The sequence below is a fragment of the Leucoraja erinacea genome, chromosome 1, assembly GCF_028641065.1.
Source record: "Leucoraja erinacea ecotype New England chromosome 1, Leri_hhj_1, whole genome shotgun sequence".
Lineage (NCBI taxonomy): Eukaryota > Metazoa > Chordata > Chondrichthyes > Rajiformes > Rajidae > Leucoraja > Leucoraja erinaceus.
The window spans coordinates 159,933,031-159,950,974 of record NC_073377.1 but is presented as its reverse complement, the minus strand read 5'-3'; the positions used below and the strand labels follow the sequence as shown (position 1 = coordinate 159,950,974).

The 17,944-nt window shown below is 44.1% G+C and overlaps 1 protein-coding gene across 2 annotated transcripts in view; it reads left to right on the top strand.

Annotated features, from left to right (window-relative positions):
- Nucleotides 1–17,944, top strand: part of sh3d19 (SH3 domain containing 19) — a 140,636-nt gene that overhangs the window by 23,486 nt on the left and 99,206 nt on the right. For both annotated transcript variants that reach the window (XM_055646725.1, XM_055646716.1), the window contains exon 2: nt 15,483–15,528. In XM_055646725.1, the coding sequence (XP_055502700.1) occupies nt 15,483–15,528 (46 nt within the window). The remainder of the gene's footprint in view (nt 1–15,482; nt 15,529–17,944) is intronic.

Genomic DNA, 17,944 nt, shown 5'->3' with positions numbered 1-17,944 from the left:
TGTCTTCCAGAGTTGCCGCCTGACCTGCTGAGTTACTCCAGCACTTAGATTTTTTTTTTTAAACTAAACCACCATCTGCAGTTCCTTGTGTCTGCATAGGTAGATGCTTGCTTTTTGTAAAATCAGCGGGAAGGGAGGGCTTCAAAACCTGAACATGAAGCAAGAAGATATTTTAGTTTTGAGAAACTCATTGCAGGGGCAAAATATACAGCCTTCCAGGATGGGCAACCAGTGGAAAGTAAGCATGGTCTGAGTAAGTTACAGTGTGTAACGAGTGAAATGTAGGGGGATACCATCAGAAGGGGTATTAAATTCCCATTCATACACTTGAGCTCAGTTCTTGGGCTCCCTGTCTATTTGTGTGTATGTGTGGTGGGGTGGGGAGGGGGCTACCCTCTCCTTTCTCTTTGGTCCCCTGGGTGTGTTTGCCCCATTCCTTTGAAACTTGGAAAAACAAGGAACTGTGAATGAATACAATTCACATACAAGGAATTTGCCTTGGTGCTCCGCTCGCAAGTGACAACATGACATACAGTGACAGTTAGGAATGACACACAAAGCATTAAACATTAATAATAAAACAATAAAATGACAGATGCTGGTTTATTTAAAAAAAAAACCCCAAAAAAAACCAATCTGCTGGAGTAACTTATAGTGTCAGGCAGCTCTCTAGATAGTCTGAAGAAGGGTCCTGACCTAAAACATCACCTATTCATGTTCTCCAGAGATGCTGCCTAACCCACTGAGTTACTCCAGCATTTTGTGACCCTTTTTTCATTTGAAATGTACTTGGTTCTGTTTCACAAGCTCTATTTAAACTTATGGGGCTCAATGAAATGTTACAGCAGACTATCTTTAAACCAATATATTAAAAGTTTGTTGTAGTATTAATAAAGTAACATATGATCCTCCCTACAGATGTTGATGTTGAGTATTTCCATTTAATGTCCTTTCATCAATATAATGTCCATGACTGGATGGGAAGCAAGAGAGGATGAATTATCCAAATGGTGTTGGTCTTGGCTGATGGCTTGTTATTGCAACTGGTCTGTCTGAGAGAAATATAAGTAGAAAGAAAGGAATGAGCACCGGGAAAAGAAGAGGGAAATAGTTCTTGTTCTAAAATGGAAAGTGATAGATCACGTTGCGGGGGGGGGGGGGGGGGAGAGAGAATCCTGCGAATGACAAATTGTTGCAAAGTTCTTTTCACTGGCATCTGGAAACTGCATCCATGTTGGAAATGGACTTCCTTATTTAAGAGAATCTCTGGATGTATTCCAAGAAATTGACATGGTATAAGCCTACTTGGGAATTCTGATCTGTAATGAAATGTCATGACTTCAGATGAGTTATCTATCAGGCCGAGACTTGCTGCACCCCACCTCTTCTAAATTACAAATCTGTTCTTCTCACTGCAACATTATCAAGTGAGGCTTATTAGTACAGATTCAATTTTAATTTAAAAATTCAGATTCAATTTTAATTGTCATTGTCAGTGTACAGTACAGAGACAACGAAATGCATTAGTACCACTTCTTGGTCCTGGTGGACACCACCTGTCTGGCCACAATCAGAATCATGAGAGGCTACTTAAGAAAATAAATATTCCCTTGTATTGGATTAGAGATCTGATGTTTTTATGATTGTCGCAACGTATAGTGAGGCCATGCAGCCTGTAAAGATTGAACTGACTCACTGAGCCAGATTGTTTCCGATGTTGGGGAAGTCCAGGACAAGGGGTCACAGCTTAAGGATAAGGGGGAAATCCTTTAAAACCGAGATGAGGAGAACTTTTTTCACACAGAGAGTGGTGAATCTCTGGAACTCTCTGCCACAGAGGGTAGTTGAGGCCAGTTCATTGGCTATATTTAAGAGGGAGTTAGATGTGGCCCTTGTGGCCAAGGGGATCAGAGGGTATGGAGAAAAGGCAGGTACGGGATACTGAGTTGGATGATCAGCCATGATCATATTAAATGGCGGTGCAGGCTCGAAGGGCCGAATGGCCTACTCCTGCACCTAATTTCTATGTTTCTATCCCATACACTTACTTGTTTCCCTGTATCCTGCTTCCCCTAATATGCTCACCGTTTGACCTGTTTTTACAAAATGTTAAATGGCCAGCTCGACATAGGCTACAAGACCTACACCAAACACAAACCAATTAGGAGCAGACGAGGGCATTCGATCCAATTTGTGATCCCAGCTACAAAGACAGATGTATACAACAATTCGTTCTTACCCCCGCACAATTAAAGCATGGAATAATCTCCACCCAACTATAGTTACCCAACCAGATGCAACTAAATTTAAAGTAGCTCTTTCTTCCCAATAACCCTTTCTGCTTAAGCCCTCCCTTCACCACCTTCAGTTTAAATTCCATTTGGAATATTTTGGAGGACCAAGAAACCAAGAACCAAGAACTGCATGCAGGTACAGCAGGCAGTGAAGAAAGCTAATGGCATGTTGGCTTTCATAACAAGAGCAGCTGAGTATAGGAGTAAGGAGGTCCTTCTGCAGTTGTACAGGGCTCTGGTGAGAACACACCTGGAGTATTGTGTGCAGTTTTGGTGTCCAAATTTGAGGAAGGACATTCTTGCTAATGAGGGAGTACAGCGTAGGTTCTCAAGGTTAATTCCCAGGATGGCGGGACTGTCATATGTTGATAGAATGGAGTGGCTGGGCTTTTATACTCTGAAATTTAGAAGGATGAGAGGGAATGTTATTGAAACATAAGATTAAAGGATAGGACGTGCTAGAGGCAGGAAACATGTTCCCGATGTTGGGAGAGTCCAGAACCAGGGGCCACAGTTTAAGAATAAGCAGTAAGCCATTTAGAACGGAGACGAGGAAAAACTTTTTCACTCAGAGGGTTGTGAATCTGTGGAATTCGCTGCCTCAGAAGGCAGTGAAGGCGAATTCTCTTGATGCTTTCAAGAGAGAGTTAGATAGGGCTCTTAAAGATAGTGGAGTCGGGAGATATGGGGAGAAGGCAGGAACAGGGTACAGATTGTGGATAATCAGCCATGATCATATTGAATGGCGGTGCTGGCATGAAGGGCCGGAAGGCCTATTTCTGCACCTATTGTCTATTGTCAGAACTCCACTCTGCTTTTCAGAGCATCTCCTTGGAGTAGAAATAATTTACAGGAACCCACAAACCTACAAACCAGCAGGTTTTTGGGAGGTGGGAGGAAAGTAGAGAACCATAGAGAGAACATAGGAACTCAACACACACACAGAACCACAAGTTAGGATAATCCCCAGGTTAGTGGACCAGTGAGGCAGCTGCCCTACCTGTAACTTGGTTTCCACTACTACATGTTATTAAATCATATAACTCCAGTTGATTCAATTACTTCCCATTTTTTGATGTTCTGCTTGGTAGCAACACCAATTGGCATTTTGGATAGGAAATTGCCCTCAGCCCGCTCCAGACCAGATCCGAGCAATGGGGGAACTACAATTGTGATCCATTTGGAAGGGAGTGTAGCAATGTGAAACTATGTTTAGTGTAGTTTTTTAGTTTAGTTTTTAGCCGAGAAACAGGCCCTTCGGCCCACCAGGTCCATGCCGACCAGCGATCCCCGCATACTAACACTATCCTACACCCACTAGGGACAATTTTTACATTTACCAAGCCAATTAACCTACAAACCTGTGCGTCTTTGGAGTGTGGGAGGAAACCGAAGATCTCGGAGAAAACCCATGCAGGTCACAGGGAGAACGTGCAAACTCCGTACCGACAGCACCCGTAGTCGGGATCGAACCCGGGTCTCCGGCGCTGCATTCGCTGTAAGGCAGCAACTCTACCGCTGCGCCACCCGTGACCGTTTAAACCACCGCTTTCAGGACTATGGTGCTGCAGAAGGGGCAGTTTTTTTTGAGTCTTGGATTTTGACATTCCTTTATTTTTCAAGGAGTTCCATGGTGAGATATGGAAGGAAGGAAGGAAGGAAGGAAATGTCAATGCTTTGGCTCGAGATTCTGCACCAGGATTGAGAGTGGAGTGAGAAGCTGACAATAATAGGGGTGGAAGTGAGACGGATCATGATGGGAGTTCTGGAAAAGGATGGGTGATGGGCAGACAAAGATGCTGGGAAACTCAGCGGGTGCAGCAGCATCTATGGAGCGAAGGGAATAGGCAACGTTTCGGGCCGAACCTCTTCTTCAGACTGATGAAACTAGGTATGGGGCGGATAGGTGAAATGGAGAAAGAGGGAGATGAGTGAAAGGGGGAAGCAGAAAAGGTTAATTAAAAAAAAAATACAAATGAAAAATACAAATGGCGGGTGAGGGGGAGGGTGAAGGTGGGGACAGCGACTGAACGGTGATAAGCAGGACCAATATGTAAGGAAGAGAATCACTAAGGGCAGATGGAACGAGATGGGGGGAGGATCGGGTGGATGAAAAGTATAGGTAGGTAATAGGTAAATGGAACCAGGATGACTGATGGGGGGGGGGGGGGGCGGGAAAGGGGTATTGGAAAGGGAAGAACATTGAGAGGACCAAGTTGGATCAGGAGACAGAGAAGGGGGGAACTCTAGAGGGAAGAGTTACTTGATTTGGAAAACTAAATGCCTATATAAAGGTTCTTGGCAAGAGGCAAAATAGATTGTTTTTGCAGAGAGTCAGTACAGGATGCAGAGGCTAAATGTTATATTACATCCTTCCATGCTGCAGTGATTCAAATATCCTGGCAGTGAAGTGAGAAGGAAAAAGCAGGCAAGCCAGAGTCGAAGTCTGAGATTTTGTGAAGGAAGAAGTGGGTGTGTGAGTATTGCCCAGGTTTAAAAATCCGTGTGGATTGAGAACTGACCTGAAAATAACGTCCTACACCATGGACCAAAAATCATAAATTGTGTTGAATCCAATTGCTGACATCAGCATGTTCGGCGAATGTAATTTTAATCCGCAGTTGGTATGAACAGAACAAACTGTGTTTGTTCAATGGCCGTACTTTGTGCTTCTCCTCTTGCTTTGATTTCTATCCTCTGCCTATTTGTTACAATGTGGCCCAACCTCTGCTATGAGGCTCAGGATAGAGAGAAACATCCTCTGCTGACATGGACAAGGAACGGTGAAAGGCTTTCTCGCAACTTCCTGCAAAAGGCATTCTCTCAACTTCCTGAAAAACAGCATTCCTGTTGGACACAGTAGGTGTTGCTTGAAGAGGAAGCTGCTTAGCGCTGCGGTTATTGGCTGATTTGTGTATTCTGCTTTTGTTTTCTGCAACATCACACCAGAGAAGTGACAGAAGCTGCTCGATATTTACTGGAGGAGGAGAGAAAGTTATCCACTCTTCTCACGGTTTGTAAAAAAGTATTTTCTAACTATATATAAAGTATTTTCGAACTATATTTTCTAACTGTGTTTGGTCGAGTTGTCCCCTGCTTTCAGCAGAGGTGAAAATAACGTGGCTGCTTGTGCTGACTTTGTTCTCTGGTTAAACCAGTGATGATGGTGCATTTTGTGCGACTGTTGTGGTGTGGTACAGGGAGCACACACCCCCACAAGTGATGTTCTTTGTGTGAGCCTTTTCTCCAATTTGTGAGAAGCACTGTGATCAGGTGGACTCTAACTGTGGGAATTCTTGATTTCTTTACCTCCACAATTCTCGTACTGATGATAATCTCCAATCGCATGTGCCTTGTCAGAGTTGCAAAGGCAAAGTGCTGATACTTTAAATTGTACCTTGGACTGCAATAAACAGTGATCTGTTTCTGCTGGGCATCTGGAACACCAGTTTGATGAAAGAGAGGTGAAAGAGGCTGGCCATGGAGTGAGAAGTGTGCTGTAGCGATTATTTCTTTTTCACGCTGACCCTTTGGACATTGTCCAACAATTTAGTTTCAGTATCTGCTCACGCGCTGACGCCCAGCTCAGCCTCACCCCGCCCTGCCTGACCACTTCACAGCCTCCCCATCCAGCGGCCTTGTCCAATGTACATCACTGGATGAAAGTATCTGGAACACCAAAGCTAATGTTTATGTCCTGCCACAAGCTCTGTCCCCGAGTCCCCAGCTTCATTCTCCCCTGGAGCTGGCCGAAAACCAGAGACTTCTCACCCTTTGTGGGATATTTTACCGACTCCCATATCCGCATGTCATTATTGACACCTCTGTTGTATTGGCAAACTCCACACCTGTCTCAGCTCATCCGTTGCTGAAATCTGCATCCATATCTTTGTTCCAGGTGCGACAGAGGTTTACCTGCATCTCCTCCAACCTCATCTATTGCGTCCGCTGCTCTAGATGTCAGCAGATCTATATCGGTGAGACCAAGCGGATGTTGGGCGATCGTTTCGCCGAACGCCTCCGCTCGGTCCGCAATAACCAAGCTGACCTCCCGGTGGCTCAGCACTTCAACTCCCCCTCCCACTCCGTCTCCGACCTCTCTGTCCTGGGTCTCCTCCATGGCCACAGCGAGCAGCACCGGAAATTGGAGGAACAGCACCTCGTATTCCGTTTGGGGAGTCTGCATCCTGGGGGCATGAACATCGAATTCTCCCAATTTTGTTAGTCCTTGCTGTCTCCTCCCCTTCCTCAGTCCCCCTGCTGTCTCCTCCCATCCCCCAGCCTTCGGGCTCCTCCTCCTTTTTCCTTTCTTGTCCCCGCCCCCGCCCCCGATCAGTCTGAAGAAGGGTTTCGTCCCGAAATGTTGCCTATTTCCTTCGCTCTATAGATGCTGCTGCACCCGCTGAGTTTCTCCAGCATTTTTGTCTACCTTCCATATCTTTATTACCTTGACTTAAATTTGTTAATGTTATTATTGGTTAGCTTCCCTCACTAAGCCCACCTGACCATATCCAAAATCCTGCTGCATTGGTCCTAATGCACACCAGATGTCACGTGCTTGCAAATGAAATCTGGTGCACATTAGGACTAATGCAGCAGGATTTTGGATGTGCTATCTGGGTTAAACAACCCATGACTCAAATTCACCAGCGTTTTCAATGTACTCCGTGTAAACCTTTCCCCACTTCAGACCAACTCATCCATGCCATCCAAGTTGCCTACCCACGCTAGTCCCACTTGCCAGCGCCTCGTCCATATCTCTCCAAACCTTTCCTATCCACGTAGTCTCTTTTAAATCTTCCCCCTCTTAACCTCAATCTATTCCCTTTAGTTTTAGACTCCTCTGCCCAGGGGAAATGACTGTGGCTGTTTACCTTATCCATGCCCCTCATGACTTTATATACCCCTATAAGATCACCCCTCGGCCTCCTCGGTACCAGGAAAAAAAGTCCTAGTCTATCTAGCCCAAGGGTTCACCTACCTGGGTAAATTTGTTGATTCTTGATTTGTACATATTTTGTTCTCATTGAGTGACTGTGTTTGGTTCTGGTATACCGGTGGTATCTGTTCATCATTAGTAGTTCATAAGTAAGTGAAATAACATTGTTATGTGCTATAAAATTTGCCAGGGGTAAGCAGGACGGAAAGGTCTGGAACCCCTGATCTCGCCTCTCTAATTCAAGCTCCCCCGTACCCTTAACATTCTCGAAAAACTTTTTAGCACCTTTTCCAGTTTATTGACATCCTTTTTATAGCAGGGAAACCAGAACTGTTCACAATTCTATACAAGATGTAAAGTGATGGTGTAACTCAGTGGGTCAGGCAGCATCTTCTGGAGAACATGGATAGGTGACGTTTTGAATCGGGACCATTCTTCAGAATAAATGTGATGGTGTGGGGGGGTGGAAGGAAGCTGGGTAAAGGAGGGACATGACAAAGCCTGGATATAGGTGAGGGTTACAATTGACAGGTAAATGGTTGGACAAAGGCCAGAGAAGAATAGGGATGGAAGAGTTTAGTTGTATAAAATTGGGGAATTCAATGTTCAACCCGTAGGTTGTAAGCTACCCAAGTGGTTTGTGTCTACTGTTCACAGGATGGGTAGTCCTGTTATAATGTATGTTTCCTTAACATGTTCATTATTGGGAACCATATTTGCAATACAAGGGCATAATTGGTTATAACATAATTTTGATTGCATCTAGGCAACCACTTAAAAGTTTCTTTGGAAATTGACAAGCAGAAAAAAAGCTGTCCTGAATTTAAACAGAAGCAACAAAAAAAAAACTGTTTCCATGTAACCTCCTTGCAGTAATCTGACACCATTGCTTAAGAACGCAGCTGTTACTCAACCATGGGTGGCCCAAGAAGCAATTGCTTCTATTTATACTTAAGCAAAGATACTCTATTTACCAATATAATATCAAACCTCTTTGGTGTTTTTGGGCTGCAGTAACAAAAATAAACTTGCTGCCATATTAAAATCCTTCATCTTGGAAAATCCTGTAGGAGTTTGTAATTTTGTTATTGTAAATTTATGACTTTCAAGCCCCTAACCCATCTCCATTGACACAATTCTCTTTGTAACAAAATTTTCTGTAACACGAGGTTTCTTAGTGTTATTGTGTTATCGCAGAACTCCCTGTGCTCCAAATATGGCCTGAATAAATTCTTAACAAATTCATGGCATCCTAAGTCCTGTACTCGATACACTTAGCCAGCGTTCCTCAACCTTGCGGAACCTTTGAAATAATTGTCATCTCAGGGAACCCCTACATAAAAATCATTATATATCTTTATTAATCTCTTTCTTTCTCCTTCATAAACTTAAAGTTCATAAGGCAAACGTAATATATTTTTCTGATAACTTGTTTAAGCAAAAAATAACATGTTTTTAGACATAAACATTTTTTAAAATTCTCATAACCTCCCTAAATGATTGGTCTAAAAATGACTAAATAACGTGGGTGAATGAGGGACTGTACCTGCACGCCAGGACGCACAGACAGGACTGATGGAGACCGTGCATGTGTCTACTCGAGTGAGTCACTATGCATAGAGGTGGGCTGTAGATGCTCACTCTGCAAAGTCCTCAATCAGTTGGGCACTACGGGGCTGGCAAGGAATAGGGCCATTCAATCCGCAAGCGAAGCGGTTGCTGCTGGGGCGCAAGTCGGGGCTTGATCAACCCCGGCTGGGTCACCTGGGCCAGGGTGTGTGATGTTGTGACGCCCAAAACACCCGATGACCCCAGGTCACATCACTAAGGATGCGTCCCAGCACATCTAGAAGCTGTATCTTAAACACAATGGTACATAAATTCATCACGTACAGCTCCTGACCACTAAAGGCCGTGTCACACTGGCGCCGAATGGATGGCGCTAAATATGACGTTGCTAAACAGACGTCGCTAAATATGCCGTACACGTACAATAAAATTACGAATATGAAATTAAATACAGAAATGACTCAAGAATGCATTTACATAAGATTAGCCTATTGATCACTATTTCTCTAGGAACCCCTAGCGACCTCTAGCGGGAACCCTCGCGTTCCGGGGAACCCCAGTTGAGAAACGCTGCCCTAACCGATGAAGGCAAATGTGTCAGGAGCCTTCTTCACCAGCCTGTCCACCTCTGTCACCACTTTCACAGAACTATGTGTTGCACCCCTGGTGTTCTCTGTTCTACAACACTCCCCAGGGCCCAACCGTTTACTGTCTATGCCCTTTAACACACAACTCTTTGTGCTGCTCCGTTTCTGGATCCTCCAAATTAATTTCTCTCTTGTTTCTTGCTCTGCCCTTTTCCACATAGACCAGAGCTCGTGAAATGTATTTTGCTTGCCCTCTTGAACCATTTTAAGATACCCTTAACCCTTTTCTCTTTTTATGAGCTATTAGTCATCTGCCCTTAGCCCCTGGTGGCTCAGTGTGAAATCGTTTAGTGCCCCCTCCAGCTCGCTGCCTAGGGATGTTGAACTGCTGATTTATCTCTTTAGCTGAGATGAGATTGAGAGCAGGTTTCTGCACAAACACATTAGTGTATAGCCAAGGACAACAGCTCCCATTAAGCGAGCATCAGGAGTAATCTGTGACTGGCAGTGCCAAAGAGGCTTCTCTATGTTTAAAAAAATGTTACAACTCATTTGAGTCTGTCGACTGCAACTTTTCATTTCCCTGTCCTGCAAACTTTAAAAACGTTGATTGATTAATTACAAATTGATGCTGTCTTTTGTAACTGCGACTCGTTAATTGCTAGGAATTAAAGCTGAATTTACATAATTGTGGATGCTTGTAACTAAATTTAATGTCATCTGTTGCCACTTGCAATTTGTGGGTGTAGTCAGTGTTGTAGAAGGGAATTACGGGGAAAGATTGTGGATGCTTCAGATTAGGGTAGTTATGAATATTTAATTTATTTATTTAATGTGAGATATGCTGAGGTATTTATTGTTTCTGACCAGAGTTAGGGAGTTTGGAAGAAGACTGAAAAGCAGGACTTCTAGGGTGGTTATCTCTGGATTGCTTCCAGTACCTCGTGCTAGTGAGGACAGGAACAGGGAGATAGGGGGTCTTAATGTGTGGCTGAGGGGCTGGTGCAGGGAGCAAGGATTTAGATTTAGAAACATAGAAAGTAGTTGCAGGAGGAGGCCATTCGGCCCTTCGAGCCAGCACCGCCATTCATTGTGATCATGGCTGGGAAAATCAGGTTGGTACTGAAACCCAAGAAAGGGAGTTTGTGGAGTGCCTCCGTGATGGATTCTTAGAGCAGCTTGTATTGGAGCCTACCAGGGAGAAGGCAATTCTGGATTTAGTGTTGTGTAATGAACCGGATTTGATAAGGGAACTTGAGGTTAAGGAGCCATTAGGAGGTAGTGACCATAATATGATAAGTTTTAATCTACAATTGGAGAGGGAAAAGGGTAAATCAGAGGTGTCAGTATTACAGTTGAACAAAGGGGACTATGGAGCCATGAGGGAGGAGCTGGCCAATGTTGACTGGAAAGGGACCCTAGCAGGGATGACAGTGGAACAACAATGGTAGGTATTTCTGGGAATAATACAGAAGGTGCGGGATCAGTTCATTCCAAAGAGGAAGAAAGATTCCAAGGGAAGTAAGAGTCGACCGTGGCTGACAAGGGACGTCAGGGACAATATAAAAATAAAAGAGAAGAAATACAACATAGCAAAGATGAGCGGGTAGCAAGAGGATTGGGTAATGTTTAAAGAGCAACAGAAGATAACTAAAAAGGCAATATGGGGAGAAAAGATGAGGTACGAAGGTAAGCTAGCCAAGAATATAAAGGAGGATAGTAAAAGCTTCTTTAGGTATGTGAAGAAGAAAAAATTAGTTAAGACCAAAGTTGGACCCTTGAAGACTGAAAAAGGTGAATTTATTATGGGGAACAAGGAAATGGCAGATGAGTTGAACAGGTACTTTGGATCCGTCTTCACTAAGGAGGACACAAACAATCTTCCTGATGTACTAGTGGCCAGAGGATCTGGAGGAACTGAAGGAAATCCACATTAGGCAGGAAATGGTGTTGGGTAGACTGATGGGACTGAAGGCTGATAAATCCCCAGAGCCTGATGGTCTGCATCCCAGGGTACTTAAGGAAGTGGCTTTAGAAATTGTGGACGCATTGGTGATCATTTCCCAATGTTCTATAGATTCTGGATCAGTTCCTGTGGATTGGAGGGTAGCTAATGTTATACCACTTTTTAAGAAAGGCGGGTGAGAGAAAACAGGGAATTATAGACCAGTTAGCCTGACATCGGTGGTGGGGAAGATGCTGTAGTCAATTATAAAAGATGAGATAGCCGAACATTTGGATAGCAGTAACAGGATCGGTCCGAGCCAGCATGGATTTACGAAGGGGAAATCATGCTTCACTAATCTTCTGGAATCTTTTGAGGATTCAGATTCAGATTCAATTTTAATTGTCATTGTCAGTGTACAGTACAGAGACAACGAAATGCATTTACAACGAAATTAGCCAGTGTACCTGGACTTTCAGAAAGCATTTGATAAGGTCCCATAAAGGAGATTAGTGGGCAAAATTAGGGCACATGGTATTGGGGGTAGAGTGTTGACATGGATAGAAAATTGGTTGGCAGATAGGAAACAAAGAGTAAGGATTAACGAGTCCCTTTCAGAATGGCAGGCAGTGACTAGTGGGGTACTAGTCACTGCCTGCCATTCCGATGAAGGGATTTAGATGAAGGGATTCAAAGTAACATTAGCAAATTTGCAGATGACACAAAGCTGGGCGGCAGTGTGAACTGTGAGTAGGATTCTATGAGAATGCAGGGTGACTTGGATGAGTGGGCTGATGCATGGCAGATGCAGTTTAATGTGGATAAATGTGAGGTTATCCACTTTGGTAGCAAAAACAGGAAGGCGGATTACTATCTAAATGGTGTCAAGTTGGGAAAAGGGGAAGTACAACGGGATCTGGGGGGTACTTGTTCATCAGTCAATTAAAGTAAGCATGCAGGTACAGCAGCCAGTGAAGAAAGCGAATGGCATGTTGGCCTTTATATGAGGAGTTGAGTATAGGAGAAAAGTGGTCCTTCTCCAGTTGTATAGGGCCCCAGTGAGACCACACGTGGAGTATTGTGTGCAGTTTTGGTCACCTAATTTGAGGAAGCACATTCTTGCTATTGAGGGAGTGCAGCGTAGGTTTATAAGGTTAATTCCAGGGATGGCGGGATTGTCATGGGCTGAGAGAATGGAGCGGCTGGGCTTGTACACTCTGGGATGAGAGGGGGTCTTATTGAAACACACTAGAGGCTGGAAACATATTCCCTATGTTAAGAATAAGAGGTAAGACATTTAGAATGGAGATGATGAAATACTTCTTCACAGAAAGGTGAGTCTGTGGTATTCTCTGCCTCAGAGAGTGGTGGAGGCTGGTTCTCTGGATACTTTCAAGAAAGAGCTTGATAGGGCTCTTAAAGATAGTGGAGTCGGGGGATATGGGGACAAGGCCGGAACGGGGTACTGATTGTGAATAATCCCATTGTATGGCGGTGCTGACTCGAAGGGCCGAATGCCTACTACTGCATCTATTGTCTATTGTCTATCAGTTCATCTTGGGTCTCCTCTGGCTGAAAACATGTTGCTGGGTTGCTATACATGCTCCAACTCGCTCTCCAACCTATTTAAAAAATGCTCTTTGAAGTGACTGGAGACTAGCTTAATCTTCCCATTTCCTGTCTGAATATACACAGAGTGGTTTGATGACCAGGCAGAGATTAGGAGCTTGTTGTTTGGATTGTCTGTGTGTGATGTTAGTTGTGGTTTGTCCCTCTGGAAAGCTTCATGTATTGAAAGAATCCATTTAAAAACACATCCTATGTAAAACACTAAGCCCTTTTTGCATTTATGTTTGCCATAACCTTCACCTCTTGGTATCCTGAATGACCTGGTTGGAACGAAGAAATAAACTATCATTGGATGTGGAACATTAATATTTTGCCATGGGTGCCTTGTGAATTTTGTATTTGATATCAACAGCACTTCTTTTTAATTTATTATATTATTTAGTACAGCAATTATTTGATTCTGAGGGCCATGCGTTTGCTTGCGATTTTTGATGGCAAAAGGGCCTGTCCCACCAGCATGTGACTCCATGCGGCAAGCGCGACCTAACGTGGTCGCTTGATCCGTATGGCCTCGCGGGGCTGGTCCCACTTCGATCACGGAGCTGTATGGAGTTGTGCGGAGCTGGTCCCGACATCGCGTGGGGCTCCGTAAAACTGACCGCGTTCAAAAATTCCACGCGGCAACGGCCTGCCGGCCCGCAGCCGCCTCGACGCCGTACGCAGTGCCCCAACGGGCATACGCAGCGTCTTGACGCCGTACGTCACGTGCAAACTTCCCGCGGACTTCGCTCGAACTTCACGTCACTCACTCGACCTCCGCGCGGCCCACGCTTCCGGTTTGGTCGCGCTCGCCGCATGCAGGTCGCATGCTCGTGGGACCGGCCCTAAACAGAGTTAACATAAGGTGTGGACCTCATTTTCCTCGTGTATCATTTGTGCTTTCATCTTCTGTTCACTAGAGGTAGGGCGTTTGCTGCCTTTCATCAAATACGAAGCAATACAGGCACATTGTTGAAGTCTGGCGTTCAAGTTTGTAACTTCAGTTGTTTTTTTGAATTACTGCCAATTATGTTGTCCCAAAGCCTGTGGGGTTTGCTGCTTTTCTCCAGGGTAGGGATTGTGTTTTCTATCAATGATTCTCCTGAAGCTGTAGTTACTGGAGTAATAACAGCGAAGGGAGGTAAGATGCCAGGAGAGATTGGAATGTGCATGATGTTGCTGCCACACCAAGACATAGAAGCAGAAATGCACTAACTTGCGTTTGTGGGGATCATAGATCTGATTTGAAACACTGTTTTACAACGATAAGTCGGTGTCAGAGGTTATTACAAACATTATTTGCACCAACTTTTTATGTAGCAAGATCATTCAGATAATGATTGTGAATATCCTAAGCACCGATTGTGCTCTGATATATCAGACAAGTTGATGTGTTGTTTTACAACAATAGATTTATGTTATAAACTTTCTTTGTGGGGACATAATGACACATCTCTGTAATTTTCCAAGCCTCCACAATTCCTGATGGTGTAATTCCCAATATTTTGACACCAGAAGAAGAATGCATGCTGTTTGACTCATTGGAGAATCTATACATCAACGCATTGCCTGGAGAAATTTGTTCCGTTCTATTCTTGGAAAATAAAAATTAACTGCAGTTGCTGGAAAATTCGAAATAAAACAGAAAATGCTGGCAAAACTCAGCAGGGCTGACTTTTACATTTCATGAATCTGATCCGGAGCAAATGCTTTTGAAATGTGTAACAATGGTACATCAAAAGATTATGTTTAAGCAGGTGGATTTGAGTAGCTTCAGGATTTGGAGATATGTGTCAACTCCTGAGCAATGTGATTCCAATACTACAGGAAAGAAGGTCACATCCAAACATTGAAGATCCAAAATGTTTTTGGTTAACTTTGTTTGAATGTGGAATTGTGAGATTACTGGGGTAGATTTTTAATCCGAGTGGTGGTCTAAATCTGGTAATTGCAAATCATCGGGACTATCGTGGAGGGGGGGGGTTCAGGAGGGGGGGGAAGAGGTTCAGGGGGGGGGGGGGGGGGGGGGGGGGGGGGGGGGGGGGGGGGGGGGGGGGGGAAGGAAGGGGGGGGTGTACCCGGTGACCCGGTGTAGGGGGATTTCACTGTGCCTTTATAATAATAAAGTATTACATTCCATCTCTTTTTTAAAATTTCTTTCTACGCATCAAAATCTGTCTTTGAACTGCTTTCAAAAAATCCAAGTGATGCAGTAATGTTGCATGCAGCCACTCTTGGCACAATCACCTCTGATGAAAGGTCTTCAATCTGAAACGTTGTCTAATTTTACACAAATAAATCAATCAGACATTAGATGCAGGATGTTTTGTTTGTTCGGGAGGCTGTAAAGCACCAGTAGGCTCATGTGATAATTACAGGGTTTACAATGCATCCTTTGTTGAAAGAGGTTAATAAAGTTGTTTCCTGAGTTTTCACACATGTATGCAGACTTACACACAGCTACTCGTATTCAATAAGGTGTTTGATAAGAGCGGCATAAGTTGGCTAAATCCTAAATGCCTTTTTTTTGTGATTTACAGGACGTTCCAATAGAAATAAACCAGACCAGTCATCCCGCACTTCTAGGTAAGCAACTGATTTCTTGGGGTGAATTAGATGAATATATGGAACAATGCTACAGTTTATTTTTCTGATTTCCACCATCTCCTTGGACAGTATTGGCCAAAAATAACACAGAAAATAATTAAATATAATGATGATGCAGAGAGGGAGCAAATTGAGTCGGGGGATACTGGGTTGAATTGGACTATGTTTTTTAATTTTAGTTGGCTATGGTGTGGTAGATGCCAAATTAGAACTGTTTGTCCGTAGAAATATTTATATGAAATGCAACTTATTTATTTTAAAGTGTGAAACAAAAAAGATCCTCTCAGTTAGAAACATTTCAAATTTAGCACTGGAGAAGCAAAGTATATAGTCTGATAAGGGCTGATTCAGATTTAGTTTTGAATTAGGCAGATATGCTTTAGACCAAATAATGCGATTTTAAGTAGGCTGATGTGTATTCTGCGTACCATTTTATTACTTGGAAATTATTCATTTCTATTTCTTAAAATGCAAAGGCACTTGTTATTAAAGAATAATAAGATTTCATCAGTTGCATAGAGCAAGAGCATTGATTTCATGCCTTAAACCCCTTTTTCACGGGGCAACTTGACGCAAGAGTTAACCAAAGTTGAACATCGTGGGAACCTCTTGCGATAACCGTACGGCATTCGTGGACCACCGTGGACCACCGTGGCGCTAACGGCAGGTACTCATGTAACTTGGTGACTCAGGAGAAAATTCAAACAAGCTTGAATTTCTCCAAGAGTGACTTGTACACTTGTGGTTGAACATTGCAACATTATATGCACGTAGTGGCCAGTGCGATATCCGTACTGACTCTTGCGTGTACCGTGGGAACTCCTGCGAGCGGTGAACCCGGAAGCTGGACAGAGGGGACAGAAGGTGAGTAAAAATTGTCTTTTGTGGGATTGAATTAAAAAATAAAGATTTGCATCTGCATATGGACATCAACTTATTCATGAGTTATGTTAATGAGATTCAAGAAAATAACTATAATCTTTAAAAGGGACTTTACTGAAAGGTCCCGCATTTTTATGGCCCGTGAGAAATTTTTCACATGTACTTCTTTGAGAGATACAGCTCGGAGTCCTCGCCGACCAGCGATCGATGCCTTTCTGAAGCAGGGTCCGGAACGCTACCAATCAATGTTCTCCAGAGACCCGTGTAAAGGAGTGAACTGCACATGCTGGTTTAAAACGAAGACAGACATAAAAAGCTGGAGTAACTCAGCGAGTCAAGCAGCATCTCTGGAGAAAAATAGGTGATGTTTCGGGACGAGACACATCTTCAGACTCAATTCCGATTAGGATGTCTGAAGAAGGGTTCCGATTCGAATCGCCACCTATACTTTTTCTCCATAGATGCTGCCTGACACGCTGACTTACTCCAGCTTTTTATGTTTTTCTTCCCAGATCTGACTTACCTGCTGAGTTACACCAACATTTTGTGTCTGTGTTCACTATGAACATTGAATTATTTAATTTTAGGTAACTTACACACTCTCTCTCTCCCCCCCCCCCCACCCCCTCCTCCCCCCCCCCCCCCCCCCCCCCCCCCCCTCCCCCATGCAGTAAATGTCGGTTAACCAGTCCAAGGTTTGCAACGCTGGTTCACTCTTGGGATCACACTATCCCTAGCCAACAATTGGCCTATCAGGTAACCAAATATAGACATAAAGTGCTGGAGTGATTCAGTGGGTCAGGCAGCATCTCTGGAGGAAAGGGTTAGGCGACATTTCGGGTCGTGACCCCTCTTCAAAATACCCTGCTGAGGTCATCTGTTGTTGGCCCTGATTTGTCCCGGTCTTTTCTTGCTTCCAGTTCCCCCCTACAATCATCCCGAAGAAGGGTCCCGACCAAAAATGGAATCTATTCCTTTTCTCCAGAGATGCTGCTTGGCCCGCTGAGTTTCTCCAGCATTTTGTGTCTAACTTGCTGATTCAGACAGTTTTTGATTTACTCTGAAACACACGTTGGAAATTTAAACTTGGGCACAACTAACATCGTCTTACTACCGTGGGAACTCTTTAACTCAGCGGGCAGGCAGCAGTTAATTGTTGCTCCCTTCAGTTTCCCAGGGGGTCGGGACGGGACTGGAGTTGGGAGGGAAAGGTGGGGGAGTCGAGGGAGAGGAAGGGGAGACCGATGGGGGTGTCTTCATTTACTGGCGGCGGGTGTCTGTCACTGAAACAGGCAGGTGAGATTTCACATCCACCTTGTGTGTGCCTCTCTCTCTCTCCCTCCCTCCCTCTCACACAGGCTGAGAGACTCTGCCTCTGTGAGTGTATGTCTCTTTCTCCCCCTCTCCCACACACAGTAAAGACCGAGTAACTGTGCTCACTCCATCTGTGTCTCCCACATACACAGTAAAACTCTGCTTTGTGTGTGTATATAACAATTCGACCAAGGGAGGA